Consider the following 18644-nt stretch of genomic DNA (forward strand, 5'->3'; position numbering starts at 1 on the left):
CAGTCAATTGGGTCACCAACTGGCTGGAGGGCCTCACCCAGAGAGTGATGATGAACAGGTCATTTTTGACCTGGAAGGATGCGGGCAGTGGGGTCCCCCAGGGCTCGGTCCATGGGCCCACAATGTTCAATATCTTCATCAGTGACTTGGACGAGGGGGTAAAAAGCACCTTGTTCAAATTTGCTGATGACACTAAGATGTGGGGGGATGTGGGCACGCTAGAAGGGAGGAATAGGCTGCAATCGGACCTAGACAGGTTACAGGGGTGGGCAGATGAAAATAGGATAGGATTCAATACCGACAAGTGCAAAGTGATGCACCTGGGGAGGAACAACTGGCACCATACCTACAGGTTGGGGAACTCCCTTCTTATCAGTACAGAGGCAGAAAAGGTTCTTGGAGTCATACTGACTCCAAGATGAACATGGGCCGGCAGTGTGGGGATGCAGTCAGGAAGGCATTTCAGGCAGGTCCAAAGAGGTGATCCTCCCCCTCTATGCGGCACTGGTCAGGCCGCAGCTGGAGTACTGTGTCCAGTTCTGGGCGCTGCACTTCAAGAGGGATGTGGACAACATGGAGAAGGTCCAGAGGAGGGCCACTCGCATGATATGGGGGCAGCAGGGCAGGCCCTATGAGGAGAGGCTACGGGACCTGAACCTGTTCAGCCTCCACAAGAGAAGGCTGAGGGGGGGATCTAGTGGCCTGTTACAAACTAGTCAGGGGGGACCAGCAGGCATTGGGGAAGTCCCTGTTCCTCTGAACACTACCAGGAGTGACCAAGAATAATGGTCACAAGCTGGCAGAGGGTAGATTTAGGCTAGATATCAGGAGGTGCTACTTCACGGTCAGGGTGGCTAGGATCTGGAACCAACTTCCAAGAGAAGTGGTGCCGGCTCCTACCCTGGGGGTCTTTAAGAGGAGGGTAGATGTACACCTTGCTGGGGTCGTTTGACCCCAATACTCTTTCCTGCCATGGCAGGGGGTTGGACTTGATGATCTCCTCAGGTCCCTTCTGACCCTAGAAACTATGAAACAGACATTCAGTGCACATAAACCAGTTTGAGAATAGCTGAAACCAGTTTGAGATAAATCTGGCTGAATGTAGTAAGTATCAGACTTAACTGGTTTGGCTCAAACTGGTTTATGCAATGTCTGTTCCAGACCCCTTCCTGGTTTAAGTGAGAGTGCTGGTGCCCAGCCTGAGAGCACTGGCCAGGGAGTGCACCAGGAGAAGCAGTACCTAGGTGGCCGATCCCACTGACTTGGAAGTGCCAGCGGCGTGCCACTGCCAGTTGAGGGTTGTCAGGATTGGCTGTGGGGGGACCCCCCAACCCTTGGTCACCGCCCCTCTGCTCCCCAGCCCAAGCAGGGACAGGCAGGGGCGGGGGATCTGGCCAGAGAGGGGTTTAATTCCCACCTCTCTATTCCACCGGCAGAAACCCCAGTCAGGTCTGCCAGGCGTTCCCCACTCGCTGCTGCAGCACCAGGGCACCCTGAGCTCTGAAGCAAAGGGGAGCAGGGAGGAGAGTTAGTCTCCCCTATACCCCAACTGGCAGCTGGGTCTGCATAACCCCTGTCCCTGCTCCTCTCCCCACTCGCCATGGGGCCCCGTCTGGCTGTGCCCCTGTCCTGCTGCTGCAGTGGGAGGGGGCATGGTCCTTGTTTGCCCTGTCACAATGTGGGGGAGCCCAGCAAGGGCGCTGTGCTGCAGAGCAGGCAGAGCTGCGGTGGGCTGTGCATGGCAGCACTGAGGTCTGGAGCGGGCCAGAGCCCTCCAAGCCCCCACAGCACTGCTGCGCTCCACAGAGTTCATTTTTACTATGTTGAAACATGTCTTTTTGACAATTTTGAAATTGGAAATATGTTAAGGTTTATTGTTTCCAAATAGAAGTTTTGCAAACCCAGAACTGGCACTTTAACACAAACATTACACTAAAAGCTTTCTGTTCAGCCTCAGTAGCAAGCTCTTTTGAAGGTACCCTGTAATGTTTTATGGAACATTTCTTGTGGGACCACAGCTTCCCTTGATACATTTCTGCTGTCTAGCTAACTTTAGTGTCCAAAATGTAAGCATGAATAGTTATAAAAAGATTTGGTTTTGTAATTTTTATAAGAACTGAGCAGTTCAACATGGTTTCCTCAAGCCTAAAACACAAATGCAAGTAGTACAGTAGGGCAGTTCAAAGAGCATTGCAACTTTTAAGTGTAGATACATCATTTTTATGGATGGGGGGGAAGGGGAAGTAAATCAGTGTAGCACCATTATTAGTTCGAGAATTTCCACACAATTCAGTTTGTATGCACAACAGCAAGATGACTGGAAATGCTACTGTTTGGTGTTCCAAATTAGGTTTCCTTTCAGTGGCTTACTTATTAAGTTTGTTCAATTTTCAAGTCAGAACTTATTTTTATTCTTTTTTCTGACAGCACTAGGTTCATATCAGAGATCTAAAAATTAAACAGTGAATTTTCTGCCTTGGACAGCTAATATTCTGAAATCTCAACAGCTGGCAAGTTCAATTATTAGGCTGAAGGATGAAAAGAATATAGCTGCTTTTTTCCAGTGCTGACAGCAATAATATACATTCTCTCAAATTAAGCAGATGGCACTGAAGACACAGTGCACAAACATACAATACGGCTTGCAATTTCAGTCAGTTTTCAAACCATAACCTTTCAAAATGCTTACTCACTATAAAAGCACTGAAAGCGTTCAAGATTTCTTTGGCTTGGTACTATTATACAGTCACAATTTTGCTGTTAAAATGAAGTTTACATGGGATTCGCTCATAAAGAAAAAGTATTAAGAGAACAAATTCATTCATATTAATGATTTAAAAAAATACAAAAAGGTTGTAAGAAAACCTGTTGTGGAAGGAGAAGGGACAAAATTCATCTACCTCATTATTCTTCAAAACTTTCCTTAAAACATTCCTTTCATGCAAAAAATTCCTTGACAGTTGTAAGGCTGTCCAGAAACCATTGCTTATCACATTGACCACTGCCATATTTACTCAAATATAAGATGAGATTCCCCCACAATCAGCATGAGGAACACCTAGTTCCAGGCATGAGTGAGGGGCTAATTAACACATGGCTCTTTTGATGGGAGTATCATCTGGAGTGCTCACATACTAAGCAATGCTGAGCTATGGGATCACCACAGCTTGAAATCTCTCTGCTGGAGTCCAGCCCAATGAACTATATGCTAAGTCACAAGCCTTTTAGCTTTGAACAAATATCATGTATAATTTGTACAATATGTATATATACACACACACACCAAACTTGTATGGTATATTGCTTCATTCTTTCCTTGTACTCCCATGTATTTTTTAATCTATTTGTTCGCTCTTATCTTATAAAGAAGTTACATAGTCTATAACAAAACCTTTTTAGAACAACCCCTGTCTTCCAACAGACACTACTGAACAACAGTGGGAACCATTTTTTTCATTATTATGAGGCAGTAAATTAATTGTGTTATAGTAAACTCCTTTAAATAAACTTCTCACAAGTGTGTGTGGGGTTTGTTATAATGGGGATGTACCACACTTAAATTGTAAAAACATTTTAATCTGTGCTAATGATGCAATTCTGGTCTATGGCTCAAGCTCTGGAGGCAAGATGTTAAGATAAATTATATTAGAATAGTCTTACAGGGATATTACTTAAAAAAATCCTTATCAGAATCTTAGCTTATTAAAGTGAAACGTTTTCAAGATATGGTTTCCTTTTTACTTCTAACATTGGTAGTCATTTTGACCATGGAAAATGCTTACCTCCTCCCATGGAATGAATTACAAAAAAACACTGCAAACAATCACAGTGTTCTGCAGTCCTTCTCAGCTTTTCCACAATATTCTCCTGGTACTGACAGCCATACAGTTTGTGACCTACAGCCCTGGAAATATAAAAAGTGCTTAAGAAAAAGTTAACCTAGTTTTTTTTTACTCTGGTTTCTCCTGTTCTAAACTGTGTGCATTGCTGCAGATTTGTTCAGGATCTGCTCTCAGTATTTCACTCTCAAGGAAAAACAAATTGCAATGTTAGAAGACTGGACTGTGTGAAAAATGATGAAATTGGATCTGATATGGATACCTGTTGGTCTAGTTTATTAGTTTTTATTCACAAATCAGGAAGAAGAAACAGCTTTTCTCTTCAACCTATTCCTATCAACAACTATAAGAAAGGACTATTTAATACGTTTAATTATCTTCATTCATCTTTAATAGAAGAGCCGCAAAATAAGAGAATTTGTAGTTAACAAACATTACTTCTGGTAAAAGCATGGTCACTTCTACTACAGCTAACACGTTCATTTTGTGAATATTATTGGATTCACTACCCCTGTGGTTTTTACATTTGGTGATACACACTCATTCATTAGTGTATGGGAGCATTTTTACACATGTATGCATCACAGTGCTGGATGCTTTGAAAAGTGCCCGGCACTGTAACGCACACAGTTGCATAAATGGTGAAATGTGTCAGCGCTGAGAAAGTGGCGATGGTGTGCTTTTGAACTAAAACACCTTGGAGGTGTGTTTTAAATGTAAGTTGGTCTAATAAAAGATATCAGATTCACCCAAAGAACCCTGTCTGCCTTAGTTCAAAAGCGCACTGCAGCCATTTTCTGCGTGCTGATGCACATTTTGCTACTTACACAACTGCATGCGGCGCAGTGTAGTTTGCCTCAGCTCACATGCAGAGCCGAATGTATAAATGCCCTGGAGTATTATTAACTATTTGCTATCATCCAAGAAAAAAAAATTAAAATATTTTCTGCTGATCTATTTTATTCTGAACTTTTCCTTTTTTGTGATTTAGTGTGTATGGACAAAGGGAAGAGCTACGTTACTTAGAATTCAGAAGTCCATCTGTTCCTGTCACTTGTTCCGCACTCAGTTTCTACAGTTGTTTTACAGTGTCCCAAACCACGTTATAACTTTCAATGAGGAATGAGCATATGGAGCAAATGGATGCCTAAGAAACAGAGGTACTTTCATGATCCCAGTGTGCTTTGTTTCAAGAGGGGAAGGAGAAACAGCCAAATGATACATCAGCAAAATGATCTTTATATAAAAAGCTTTTCAAAGCTCTCTTCAAGGCAACAGCAACTGTAAAGTTCACCGATAATATGCTGCCGCTCCCCCAGGTGCAATAGAATTTACTAGGCAGCTATTGCTATCGTTCCCTTTTCAGCTGCCATCTAATTAGTAGTTAAAAATGCCTTATGAAAAAAAGAGTTTGCAGAATTTATTCTCACCAGTTGTTCCCTGATCCAGAAACATCTGTGATAAGCTGCTTGCTGTCAAACACGTCTCTCAATGGCCCTTGTAGAATTTCATTTACTACACCCTCCTCCATGTCAATCAAGAGTGCCTGGGAAAGGAAAAGAATTTCCATTCAGTCAAAATGCCACTCTTTTAAAGAAATGTACAAGGAAAATGAATGCATTATCAAGATAAAAACCCGTTTCTCTTGTTTTTTTTCAAATTTTCAGGCACAGACAGATTTTTTTTTCTTAAAAGATACATTATTGATTGAGGAGCCAACTCCAAAAAAATTCATTCTGCTTGCCTTTGTTAGAAAACAAAAATGTAGTGAAACACAATTTCAATTATTATAACTTTTCTTTTTATTGTTTAAAGTCTTAAAGACCAAAAGTAATAATGAAAAGCACTCATTAAGAAAACTAACCATATGCTGCTGCTTAAACATTGGTTAACAAGTCTCACATAAAAAAGAAAAACTTTACTTAAAAAAATGTTAAACCCCAAGCAAGAATCTCACTTATAATCTGCACAATCATTTTACAAAACTATGTTAGAAATCACTACTGAAAGCTGCACTCTAATACAGATACAACAATGTGGGAAATTGCAGCTTTAGGCATAATTGAAAGACTTGTACACATTTATAAGAGAAAGGAGAAAGGCAGAAGGCTCAAAGCAAGACTCCTTTCCTATCAGACAGAAAATGCAATACATAAGAAATGACCTTTCAAATTTGTCTTACTCGTGCTTTTAGAGAGCAGATTTTTCCTTTGTAAATATCAATACCATCACCATCAGTTCTGGAAAAGAAAATGTGTTTTTCACAATCAAAACCATTATATAGGAAACAAGACAACAAATGCCATAACATCATTTCTGCATTGACTTCTACTTTTTAAAGGAGGTTTGTTTCAATGTAAACCAACAAAACCAGCTCACAAATACAGCATGCTGCTAGCTAAAATCTTACATTTCCCCTATAAACAGCAACAACAGAATATTATTCCAATGATATATATTTTAAGGGTAATGTCACCCAGAAGCTGAGATCATTATTAAAAGTGTACTTCAGAATCACCTCTATATTCTATTAAATACAAGCACTGATTAGCAATGTGTTGAATTCCAATTCATATCTGATATCTGTGGGACCAGAACTGCAGGTCTTGACTGAACTATTCTCAATGCAGGAGCTCAGAGATGGTTCTAAACCACCTCTAAATCTGTCTCTGGACCAGACAAATCAGAAACCAGTATAGCTCTAAAATCTGGTAGAAATAACAAGTATACTTGAAAGCTGTGGTTGTCAACCAGGGGTACTTAAAAGGGTCATAGGGAGTACGCAGAACTGATGTGGCCGTATTTGCCGTGTGTGTGTGTGCAGCTGCAGCACAGCACGTGGGTGGCCAGGAGCACAGCCGGGTCCAGCTGGTAAGTCTGTTGTGGGGGAAGGGGCATGGGGGAGGGAGTGGGGCAGGGGCTGCCCAGCCAGGGCTGGGCACAGAACCGAGCTGGGGGGGGCAGCTCCTGCTGCTATGCGCACCCCAGGAAGGCATGGGAGGCTTGTGCCCCCAGATCTGTGCGCAGGGCAGGGCAGGATAGTACTGCGGGCTGCAGCCGGGGCAGCACTGGGCTCTTCTTTGTGTGGTGCTGGGCTGGGGGTTGACGGGGCTACAGTGAATTCTGGAGTGGCTGTAGCCCTGCCCCTAGCACTGCTCCCATAGGACCCCATGGTAAGGGAGGGAGTGGGGCTGGGGTAGGTACTGCCCAGCTGGGGTGGAGTGGAGAATGGAGGCATGAGTGGCTTGTCCAGGGGGTGCAGGGCAGGAGCAGCTCCCACTGCTGTGTGCACCCCAGGAGGGCATGGGGTAGCGTGTGCCCCCGGATCTGCATGCAGGGTGGTCTGGACTGCTACTGCGGGCTGGGCCTATGCCAGGCTGATCCCAGTAGAGGTGTTGGTCTGGTCTGTGCTGGGAGGAGGAGCTGGGGGGTGCTACGGTGAATTCTGGAGTGGCTGCAGCCTCTCCCATAGCTTCTTCCCAGCACTGCTGCCACCCACCTTTGTGCCCCAGACAACCTCTCTACAGTATACTGAGCTGGGTTAGAGCAGCCCTGGGTGGCAGGCAGATCCCGCAGGCCCACTGTCAGCTAGGGCTGTTCCGATACAGCTCAATGTGCTGCAATCCTGGGCACACGTGTAAACATGACACCTGGGAGCAATAAGCCCTGTTATGAACTACGCCAGAATTTAGTCAGTTAAATTAATTTCATGCATAGTCATTCCCAGTCCTGGTTAACACAACAGTGTTTTGCCACTACCGTTATGCTCTAGAAGACAAGTATGAAAAGGTCACTCCTCTTGGCTGACAGATAAGCTAACAAAATCCCCCCCCGTATAAGACACTACTGTATCCAAGGAAAAGGGTTTTTTTTTGGCTTAACTCATGTTGTTAGGGGAAGTGCTATAGCTATGTTGGCATAAAATATCTGTTGGCATATGATGCCACTTCACTAAGTGGCTCTGTTGAAATAGCTATAGCAACAGTGGCTTTGTAGTGTACACATTCTCATATTCTCTGATAGAGAAGGAATGAAAGAGAATACATAATACATTCACTGACATAAGCAAAATGTGTGAGAAGCAACTGGAATGTTAAATGTGAATAAAAATTAAGATTGTTATTTACAGATTATTATATTTTATAGCAAGTGAAAAACCTGTTTTAAAAGTGGTCTTTTCACTGTCTAAATTACATGCAATCACACCATCTTTCCACCTAGAACAGGGGTTTTCAAACTTCTTTAATAAGTGTAGCCCTGGTGGCCGGACATTGGGGGGGGGGAGGGGGGAAGGTGAGGAGCATGTGGCTGGACGTGGAGTGGGGGCTGAGGAGGGGTGCGGATGGACACGGAGTGGGAGGGGTGATGGGCAGGGCTACGTGTGAGTTCCACCCCCTTGCTGTGCCAACTAGCCAGGTGGCACCTGTGCAGCCCGCAGAGGAGCGCTACTACCCTCCCCCCACCACTCCCCCTGCCCTGTTCTTGGGAGGTGGCGGCATGGGGTGGTGGGTGGCAGCACTCCATCCCTGCCTGCCTGCGCGTAGCCCCTACGGTCTTCCCAAGTACACCTGGGGGTACACATACGAACAGTTGATAACCTCTGACTTGGATTAAAATTGCCAATACTTCAGATCCCTGGATTAATACCATTAAAAGCTGAACAAGTAAATACTTGCCAGCTCCTTTCCAGACCAGACAGAAGAAGAACAGTTTACTAATGTGTAACAGAATCAGAACTCATTAGTACAATACTGATCAGATTTCTGGATTCTATCCCTGGTTCTGGGAGAGCAGTGTGGTTTACAGTGATCAAAGACAGGATAACCCAGATTAGTGCAATGACTGTGAAAGACTGTGAAGTGCAATGCAGAGGACTGGAGTTTCCCCGTGTTAAGACTTGGGTTCTGTGTCTACAATAACTTTGCATAAGCTCCGTGTCAACATTTTTTTAAATGGGCAAGGGAGCATTTAGCAGTTTTTCCCTAAATTATTTTCTAAATTGGTTCCAAAACTATTGCCAGGTAGGGTATTGAACTGAAACTACAAGATTTGAACTCTTTTCATATACTTCCCTACATAACTGAGAAATGATGCTTGTACTGTGGTAGAAGTGTCAAATTAAAATATATCAGCCTAATCATGGCCTACATTTCCTATTACAAACATAAGGCTAAACTACAATTTGTAGACAAACACTAATAATATAAATGATATTCAACACACAAGCAGCAGTAGTGTAACCAAAGGATGGGTCCAAAAGCTTTTAAGCTGTTTTAGGAAGAGGTAAAAACTTAAATGATCTAAAATCCAAGCAAGTACTCAAAACAACCACTCACTAGGTGCTTCTATATGTGCAATTATCCTGATGCAATAAACTCCAGAGCAGGCACAGGCAGCTGCTTTTGGGTTGAGTTTTCACAGAGGCCCCGGGGTCAGCCCCAGGCTCTCAGTGGTGGCGTCTGGGCTGGCTACAGCCTTCACACTGTATTACCCTTGTGCCTCAGCCAGCCCCAGTCACTGTCTACACATGTTTTTTGGTGGCGTAAAGTACTCTGCCATAGGACAGTACTTGTCCCGGACAGTATTATCCTACAGTGGAGTTAATTTACTGCACCCTAATATGGGCAGACATGTAGATGATGATGCTTTACTATGGAGCTAATTGGTCAACTGCATAGTAAAGCATATGTATAGATGCACCTACTATGTTCTAGGTTTTGGTTTGTCATTTCAATGCCAACCCCTCAAAGTTTTATAGCTCATGTTGCAATTGTACTCTGTAATACAAACTTACCTATGATATAATGACTGCTAAAATTGAGTTGACAATGTCCTACTACAGCAATAAGTGCATAACTACTTTAGTCCTTTTAGGACACTGCAGCATACAGGGCTTGTAAGAATGGACAGAAAGAAGATAGTAGGGTGGCAACATGATGGGAAAAGCACTTTTCTACCTTAACTACCTTTGTGCTCAAGACAGAAAAGGTCAGGCAAATTCTCTCAACTTCTGCATCACAGAAAGTGATTCTTAAGTGAATTCCTTTTATAAAATTCTTCAATAAATGCTGGAGGCCATTATTTCTATTTAGACCTGACAGATGGTAGCAGAATAATTTTTTTAAATGAAGATTTATAAGGCCTGCAGAGTCATCAAGTCTTGACTGCCTTTCTTCTGGGAAGGAGGGAGAAGGAAAAAAGGTTTTCAACATATTAGAATAGCAAGGGAAGTAGAGTAATAAGCAGAGGAGGAGAAACACAATGTATCAAACAGAAAGTAGAAAGTAAAACACAGTAGGAACACTTTCTACCACAAAACAGCAATTTGACCTGAAACAAAGATAAAACTGCACTTCCTGTTCAGGGCAAGAGCAAATACTGAAATCAATTAAAATAAACATTACCGAGTTAAACTTCAAAAAGCTCTCCAGAAACAATAAAGCTTACCTGGTATCCACATTTCTAAAGAAACTGCTTAATGCTTCATCATAAATTCCTTTCTAAAAATGAAAACATTGTGTGAGAAGTTGTGTGCAACTTCAGAGATTTTCAGTGCCATTTCTAGTCAATGGTGCATAATCATATTTACCCAAAAACACAGACAGAATCTGAAGTTAAGAAACCAAACGATTCTTTTGATAACAAAAGATAGTTTTAGTCAACTAAAGACTTCATGAATATCATCATTCAGCTTTTCTTTTTTATAATGGAACACACAGTAACATTATCAATCAGGGCAGTAACTTAGCTTACTGCTCTCCATGTTGTATCTATGTTATTACACCTGGTCCATACATATTGTACAGCTGTTCACTAAAGAGTAAAGTGAAAATGAAGATGTGTTGATGTGTACTAGGGGTGTCAAATCCATGGCTTGTGGAGGCAGGTCATCCAGCTCATGGGACTTACTCATTGTGGCTGGCAGAGTTGCCATTTTGGTGTGAGCAGCCTCTAATCCAAAGCATAACATAACCACTGGCAGAGATTGGTACACTTTACTGCCCAGCCCTCCTTTTCCTATCATCAGATTTATTATTTTTGATCAATGCTGGCTATGAAAATTAGCAAACATCAGCAATGGGGATGAGCAGCAGCAGTGGCATCAACCCAATGGGTGCTTGCAGGGAATATGGTCTGCCAGCTAATTTGACATCTTTGCTTTATACGGTAGTAGAAATACAGGAATTACCATACTAAATCACTTGCATTCTACTTGACTCACAAGAAGAAAAGAATAGCAATTTCTTCTCCAGGCATTCACACTGGCCCAGAAATTGAAAAGGAACGGGGTAGACAGGTTCCATAGATTCTATATCCAACTGGCAACCCCGTGGCCTGAGGAATGATTCCCTTGATCCATAGCTACTGTACTTCAGGTTGTAGGGGCTACTTTACATGGAAGTGAGGCAAGGGAGAACTGGGCCTGAAGACATTCTTCAATGGCACATAAGTCTGAGTCTTTCTATCAAATTACTGCATTCATGTGGCATATCCAAAAGTCAAAGAATTAAAACTTTTTCATTCAAGGTCTTCATGTTTTCTAAATGAGGATGCTTTCCAGTGCAATGCTAATATCCATTCAGACTACAGCAACAGTGGGAAAAAAAGGCAGCAGCACTACAAGTCAGCATTAGATCAGTACTGCCAACGCAGGCACATCTTTGAAAGTGCTTCTATCTGTAGCTGTACCATGTTCCAGCAGCCCACAAAGCCTAAAATGACTTTTAATGAGTGTGAAAGTACAAGATCGAAAAAAGAAATAGTTGCCTATGAAAAAGATCATAGAGGTCTATCTCTAACTGTAGGCATCATTATACAAAAGGTAGAAAGCTATAGCTGGGCAACATGTAATCCATCAGTCCTGTCCTGAAATTCTCTTTATGGCAGGGGTATCAATTTTATCTGGCCTAGTAGGCTGGATGAGGGGCATGAGGTCAGGCTGTACTGGGCCCACAGGCTGGTCCCACATGCTGCAAGCAGTAGGTGAGGCTGGAGCTGGTGTGGGCACTGCACGCAGCATATGGAGCCAGTCTCATGCATGTGCTGCATGTGGCATGTGGGGCTGGTCAGAGACCCACAGGCACCACTGTGGCTTGGATACTAGTCTTTGTGGGTACAGCATCTTTGACATCCCTGCTTTATAGGGAACAACTTTAATGCCTTAGGATAAAAAGGCATCTGTGATAGGGATGTGAATGGTTAAACTTTGATACTGATAACCGGTAATACCTTACTGGTTGTTTAGTGCGGGATGGGAAGCATTCTGGCAGTGCCCCGGAAGGCAAAAGGGCAGACAGGATAGAGTGAGGGAGGAATGAGGAGGGGGAGGACTAGTATCTAGTATGACAAGAAAGCAGCAAACGAGCTGAGAAGGGCTGTTGATCTTCCTTGTAACAGCCCTGGCTCCTTCTCTGCTGTCCTCCCCGAGGAGTATGCACCTGCTGCTGGCAACAAGCCTGGGCAGGGCCCTGCATACCATGGTGCAGCTGCTTGCAGCCCCAGCCCCAGACAGCTATGCATTGCAGTGGGCAAGGGGGCTCCCAGCCCACTGCTGCTGTCAGCATGCACCTGCCCAGGGGCAGGGGCTGGCTGAAGGCAGCAGCAGCAAGACCTACTTCAGCCAGTTCCTGGCAGATAACCACTTAACCCATAACATCAGTGGGGTTTAAACAGATACTTATTTAATCAATATTTACATCCCTAATCTGTAATGGCATTTTTTTGTGAACTGACAGTCATTTGTCACAGGTAAAATTTCAGGGATTAAGAGGGCATTTATAACCATACGCAGACAAAACTGCTTAAGGTGTCTATCATTAAGGTGGACAGCTATTATGCAAATAGTCTAAGCTGTCTGCCATCTTCTATTGACCTCAACATTAAAGGTACCACTTAAGATGCAGTAGGTTAATTTGTGCAGAATATGCAAAGTTGTCTACACTACTATGTGCCTCCTCAGAGTGTTACCTTATCATTTACAACAATGGTGCTCAATCATTTGGCCCCACAAGCCAGATGAGTGGAGTGGGATGCATCTGCAGACCAGATCAGGCCTTGGGAACCTGGGACCACCCCCTGCTCTGTGCGCCACGATTGGTTCACCTCATGCCAAGCTGGGTTCCTGGGTGGGGTCAACGCTACCCCCCCACCCCCACACACTGGGACTGGATTCTGGGGTGCTGGTACTGTTCCTCCTGTCCTCCCTGTACCAGGATTGGGCCCCGAGACCCAGTACTGCCCCCTCCCAGGCTGCTATTGGGCCCTGGAATCACCCCTCCCCAGGCCTGAGCACTTGGATTAGGTGCTGGATCTAGTGCACAGGGCTTGAGGGGAGCACGCTTCCTGTGCTGCCAAATTTCTGGACCCGTAGGAAGCCCCACAGGCTGGATGACATGACATTGCAGGCCACGGGGCACCCGATTCAGATGACAATGAGACTGAGAGCTCTCAGAGATCATCAATTTCAGAGGGGCTATTAGCAGCCTTGAAACTGATTAGCATCGCTAAGTTTCAGAGCTTTTTTCCTTCTAGATATCTCTGCTGCAGACAAAGCAGAAACTGCTGCACATGGACAGTGGCTGGCATGTGCTGCAAGGCTTAATTCTCTACCATTCAAAGATGACAAACAGCCATTTGCCTGAGAAGCCCACTATAACTGGCTTAAACTACAGGCATCACACTCCCTTGGTCCCCGAGTGTGATGAAATCATCAGCAAAGCTAACCACACTTTATCATGCATCAGCAGATGCATGACAAATAAATTTCATAGACGTTAGGGCTGGAAGAGCCCTTGAAGATCAAGTCCAGTCCCCTGCCCCAGGGGCAGGAAGTCAGCTAGGGTCAAATGATCCCAGCAAGATAAGCATCTGAACACTTCTTGAATAAGTCCTGAGTAGGTGCCTGTACCACTTCTGGAGGGAGTCTATTCCAGGTCTTGGGGGCTCGGAAAGTAAAGGAATTTTTCCTTATGTCCAGCCTAAAATGGTCTTGGAGGAGTTTATGACTGTTGGTTCTTGTTTTTCATTGGGGCACTCTGGTGAACAGACGTTCTCCCAGATCCTGATACACACCCATTATGTACTTATAAGCAGCCACCAGGTCCCCCCTGAGCCTGAGCTTTTTCAGGCTGTAGAGTCCCATGTCTCTCAGCCTCTCTTCGTAAGGCCTATTCTTTTGCCCTGTGATCATGCGTGTGGCTCTCCTCTGGACTCTCTCAAGCTTCTTGACATCATTCTTGGAATTGTGGAGCCCAGAACTGGATGCAGTACTCCAGCTGCTGCCTCGCCAAGGCCGAGTACAACAGGAGGATGACATCCTGAGATTTACTTGAGAAGCATCTATGGATACAAGCCAGAGTGTTTACTTTACCAGCTTTGACACTGCACTGGTGGCTCATGTTGACCTTGTGGTCAGTCATGACCCCCAAGTCTCTTTCAGCAGTGGTGCTAGCAAGCGTGGTGCTGACCCTATAAATGTACTGTGGGTTTTTCTCCCAAGGTAGAGTACCTTACATTTACTGGTATTGAATGTTATCAGGTTTGTATCCGCCCACTTACTAAGTTTATCCAATCAGCCTGGATCACTAGCCTGTCCTCAGGTACAGACGCTATGCCCCAAAGTTTAGTGTTATTGGCAAACTTAGCCAGTATGCTTCTGACACCAATGTCCACATTGTTGATAAAGATGTTAAAGAGAACCAGTCCAAGGACAGAGCCTTGGGGGACACCACTGGTCACAGAGCACCATAATGATTCACTACCACCTATCACTACCTCTCTGGGTCCAACCTCAGAGTCAATTTCTTAGCCATCGGACTGTGGTGTAGCTAAGGCCACAGTTGGCCAATTTTTCCATGAGGAGGTCATGGAACACTAGATCAAACGCTTTTTTAAAGTCCAGATATATGATGTCAATCTCTTCTCCCTTGTCCAGGTGATATGTCACCTGGTCATAGAAGGAGGTGAGATTGGTCAGGCAAGACTGACCTGCAACAAACTGGAGATGGCTGTCCCTCAGGATGTTGCCCTCATCCAGCTTATCAAGAAGGACCTCTGATAATTTTCTCGAGAATCTTACCGGGGATTGAGGTCCAGCTGATTGGTTTGTAATTCCCAGGATCTACTTTCCGCCCTTTCTTGAAAATGGGTACCACACTGGCTTTCTTCCAGTCTTCAGGTAATTCATCTGAGCGCCACAGGTTTCTGAATATTTTGCCAATGGCTGGGCTATGACACCTGCCAGCTCCTTGAGTACTCTAGGGTGTAATCTGTCAGGACCAGCTGACTTGAAGGTGTCTAGCCTCTCAAGGTGATCCAAATAGAACCAAGGAGGTGATACTTCCTCTCTATGCGGCACTGGGCAGACCACAGTTGGAGTACTGCATCCAGTTTTGGGCACTGTACTTCAAGAAGAATGTTGATAGACTCGAGAGGGTCCAGAGGATGGCCACTCATATGGTTAGGGGCTTACAAGACAAGCCCTATGGAAGAAACTGAGAGACCTGGACCTCTTCAGCCGCCTCAAGAGAAGGAAGGCTAAGAGGTGATCTTGTGGCCGCCTCCAAATTCATTAGGAGGACACAGAAAGGGATCTGAGATGCTCTGTTCACCAGGGGGCCTCTTGGGGTAACAAGGAACAATGGTCACAAACTGACAGAGAGCAGATTTAGGCTAGATATCAGGAAAAAACTTCTTCACAGTAAGGGTGGCCAAAATTTGGAATGGGCTTCCAAGGCAGGTGGTGCTCTCCCCTACCTTGGGGGTCTTTAAGGAAGGCTCGATAGGCATCTGGCTGGGGTAATTGGACTCTAGCACTCTTTCCTGCCTAGGCAGGGGGTCAGACTCGATGGTCTGTTGAGGGCCCTTCTGACCCTAGCATCTAGGAATCTAAGAATCACCCTTTCATTGCTAACATGCATCCCTCACCAGCAGCTCTGTACTCTAGAATTTGATGGCAGGTCTCAACCTTGCTCCTGAATTCCTGGTCTATCCAGGGGCCCTGTGGGCTGGATGATATTGCACTGTAGTGTACATTATCCAAAAAGTACACCTGGCATCAAAATACAGCAACTTCTACTTGAGTCACAATATTCCTTTTACTAAGATAGTCACAGCTTGTCTCTATGAGGATGCTCAGAAGAGGTAATCTGAATTTATTTTTAAAATAGATCTATTAAACGCCTGTGCGAACACACTTGTTCTGAGTTAAACGGGCCTTCATTTGATTTAACTTGCTTTGCTTCCAAAGCAGACGATACCAAAGAAAATGAATGCCACTTTCACTGTGTACTAAGGGGTCCACATGGGAACTTAGTGGCAGTTTAATGAAACCACCTTGAATTGGCACATTTACTTAAACCTTCTGCTCCTGTGAACTGGATTCAGCAGGTGGGGCCAATCCACAGGTGTGATGTGGTGAGCTGAATGACACCCAGCAGCAGCAACCCTGCATCCGGATCCAGTCACAGGCCTGTGTGATCTAGCACCATCATCTGACCCACCGGGCCCCCCACAGAAATTTGGCAGCAGGAGAGCTACAATTCATGCTGCCCTGATACTGAAGCACCATTAGGCCCCAGCCAGCCCCTCCGCAGCCCCGGGCTGGCAGGCTGACCCCCTGGACTCGTTCCCAGCTAGGGCTACTGCAACCCGCCTCAATGTGCCCCCAACCAGGGCGTACGTGTAAATGGGCAATATACTGCAGAGCAATATGCTGCCCCCTAATGGCACACAAGAGATGCACCCAGGTTAATTTTTTCTGAGCCCCGCTGTGCACCCTCCAGGGTCAGACATCTAGGAGACTCTGGATTGACTGGTTTCCTATGCAGCTGCTCCTGGCTCACACAGGCAGCCACAGGCACATCTAACCCAGGACAAGCCTTGGGTTGGAACCTGCTGGCTCGCAGCAGGCAGGCAAGAAGTGGACGGGACAAGTCGGCCCCTAGTCCTACTGACTCACCCCAAGAGCAGTCAAAGCACCGGCCCTACTTCAAGGCCCTGGAGCCACCCCCTCAGCTTCGCGCGAGGCCCCGCCCCTACCGCTCCGCTCGAGTCGTGAGGGGGCGGGGCTTAGCGCTCCAGCCCGCCAGCGCAGCGCTCCTAGAAAGGTTCGGCGGCGGTTGGGCGGCCGTTACCTGGTTAACGGCGGCATGTTCCCGCAGAGCCAGGTCCCAGAAGCGGCAGCCGATCTGGTTCCCGCACTGGCCCACTGCAAAGCGGGGAAGACACGCTGGTGAAAGGGGGCGCGGGGAGAGGAGGGAAGACCCCATTTCCCCCTCCCCCACTCACCCTGCACCATCACCGACTGCGTCATGGTCGCTGCGCTCAGTCACCGGGTCATCTCCCCCGCCCTCACCTGAAAGAGGGCGGAGCCTCCCAACCGCGCGGTGTCTGAAGGACGCTGCACGTTTGCACGCAGAGCGCATGCGCGCACAGCAGTCCTTCCTCACCTCCCCACGTCACCCCAGCAGATGGAACATTCCAAGTGCTGTGGAACGCAGGCGGGGGTGGTCACGTGACTCCGCGCTGCCCTGCGCTTCTGGGGTGCGCTGGAGGCGCTGGGCGGGGCGTTGCTGCTGGCGCTTCTGCGGTCCCTGCGCTGGATTTTAGGGTTGACCTGGACTTCTGCACATCACGTCCGTGACGCGCAGGAGATGATGGTTGCAGGGGCTCGGAGTAGGTGACCTCTGGAGGTCCCACCCAGCTCTGCTTCTCTGCAGTGTTGCTGGGTATCCGGTAATTGTTGTATTTGTATGGTTTGCTGCCAGCACTTTCTTATGGCTGCTTGCCTCAAAATAGAGAAATGCTTCAACTTTGATGACCCAGTTTTCACTCGCTTGCTGCCACCTTACGATGCGCGGTATGAAGTAAATAAGACCTATTTGCATATTTTCTACTGTACAATACTTTTCCAGCAAATACGATAATTTTGAGCTTCCAATATGATAATTTCATATTTAAGACCTAACAATGCTGCTTCTCAACTCAGTGATCCCTGCCAACTCCCTCCCCATCTCCACACCAGCCATTGTCCCACAGCAGGGAGGGGAGCATGACCCCCAGTGTCTGTAGTTTCCTCATGGGTAGCAGAGAAGTAGCATCAGGCTCCTGCTGCCAAATCTTTGGAGAGCCCCCATCCTGGTGTGTGGAGCTGGGTGAAAGTGATGCAGGCTACCAGGACCTGGTCATGGCACATGGGAGCTGTGCCAGGCCATCCTCATGGGGCTGAGACGCAATCCTGGGCCCAAACTGGTGAGTGGGACCGGTGGGAGGTGGCTCCTAATCTTTGTTCAATCATGGCATTCCTCTTGGGCCAACAGTGTGAGCGCTGCTGTTCTACAGACTCACTGAAATTCTCATTCAAAATTTCTTGAATTGGAGCTGATACCAGGTGTGCCATCATAGAATCATTATAGAAAATGAGGGTTGGAAGAGACCTCAGGAAGTCATCTGGTCCACCCCCCTGCTCAAAGCAGGACCATCCTCAACTAGATTGACGTGAGAGTAACACTGCGAGGGCCCCTAACTATGGCAATGACCCAAAATGAGATATGCAAAAAAAAAAAAAATTATGCAGGAAAATGGAAGTGGTTGGTGTAAGCTTTATTTCTAAAGTATAAATTATTTCTGCCCCCTATAGCCACAGTTTAATGCCTTTGTTTCTCAGGCAAATAATTGCAGGTAGTAGAAGCCAGGGGATAGTACCTGTGTGTAGAATGGGGAGTAAATTGAGAGGCATTTTAGGAATGTGGACATGCTGTTGCATCACAACATAATGACATCACAAGTTGGATGATATTGCTTCAC

General features: G+C 45.8%; 1 protein-coding gene across 5 annotated transcripts in view; it reads right to left on the bottom strand.

Moving 5' to 3' along the window:
- TUBE1 (tubulin epsilon 1) overlaps positions 1-17407 on the bottom strand; it is a 28051-nt gene extending 10644 nt beyond the window's left edge. Inside the window, exons 1-6 of one of the 5 annotated variants that reach the window (XM_090038130.1) lie at positions 17194-17407; positions 16973-17046; positions 10287-10339; positions 6022-6079; positions 5270-5385; positions 3783-3904 (exon numbers count right to left, since the gene is read on the bottom strand). In XM_090038130.1, coding sequence (XP_089894256.1) covers positions 3783-3904; positions 5270-5385; positions 6022-6079; positions 10287-10339; positions 16973-17046; positions 17194-17263 — 493 coding nt within the window. In that variant the 5' untranslated portion in view covers positions 17264-17407. The other 4 variants (XM_090038149.1, XM_090038168.1, XM_090038158.1 and 1 more) reach the window with 4 other exon arrangements.
- Positions 17408-18644: the final 1237 nt, after the last annotated feature.

This window comes from Crocodylus siamensis, chromosome 1 (genome assembly GCF_052110815.1).
Source record: "Crocodylus siamensis isolate JL-2025a chromosome 1, ASM5211081v1, whole genome shotgun sequence".
Lineage (NCBI taxonomy): Eukaryota > Metazoa > Chordata > Crocodylia > Crocodylidae > Crocodylus > Crocodylus siamensis.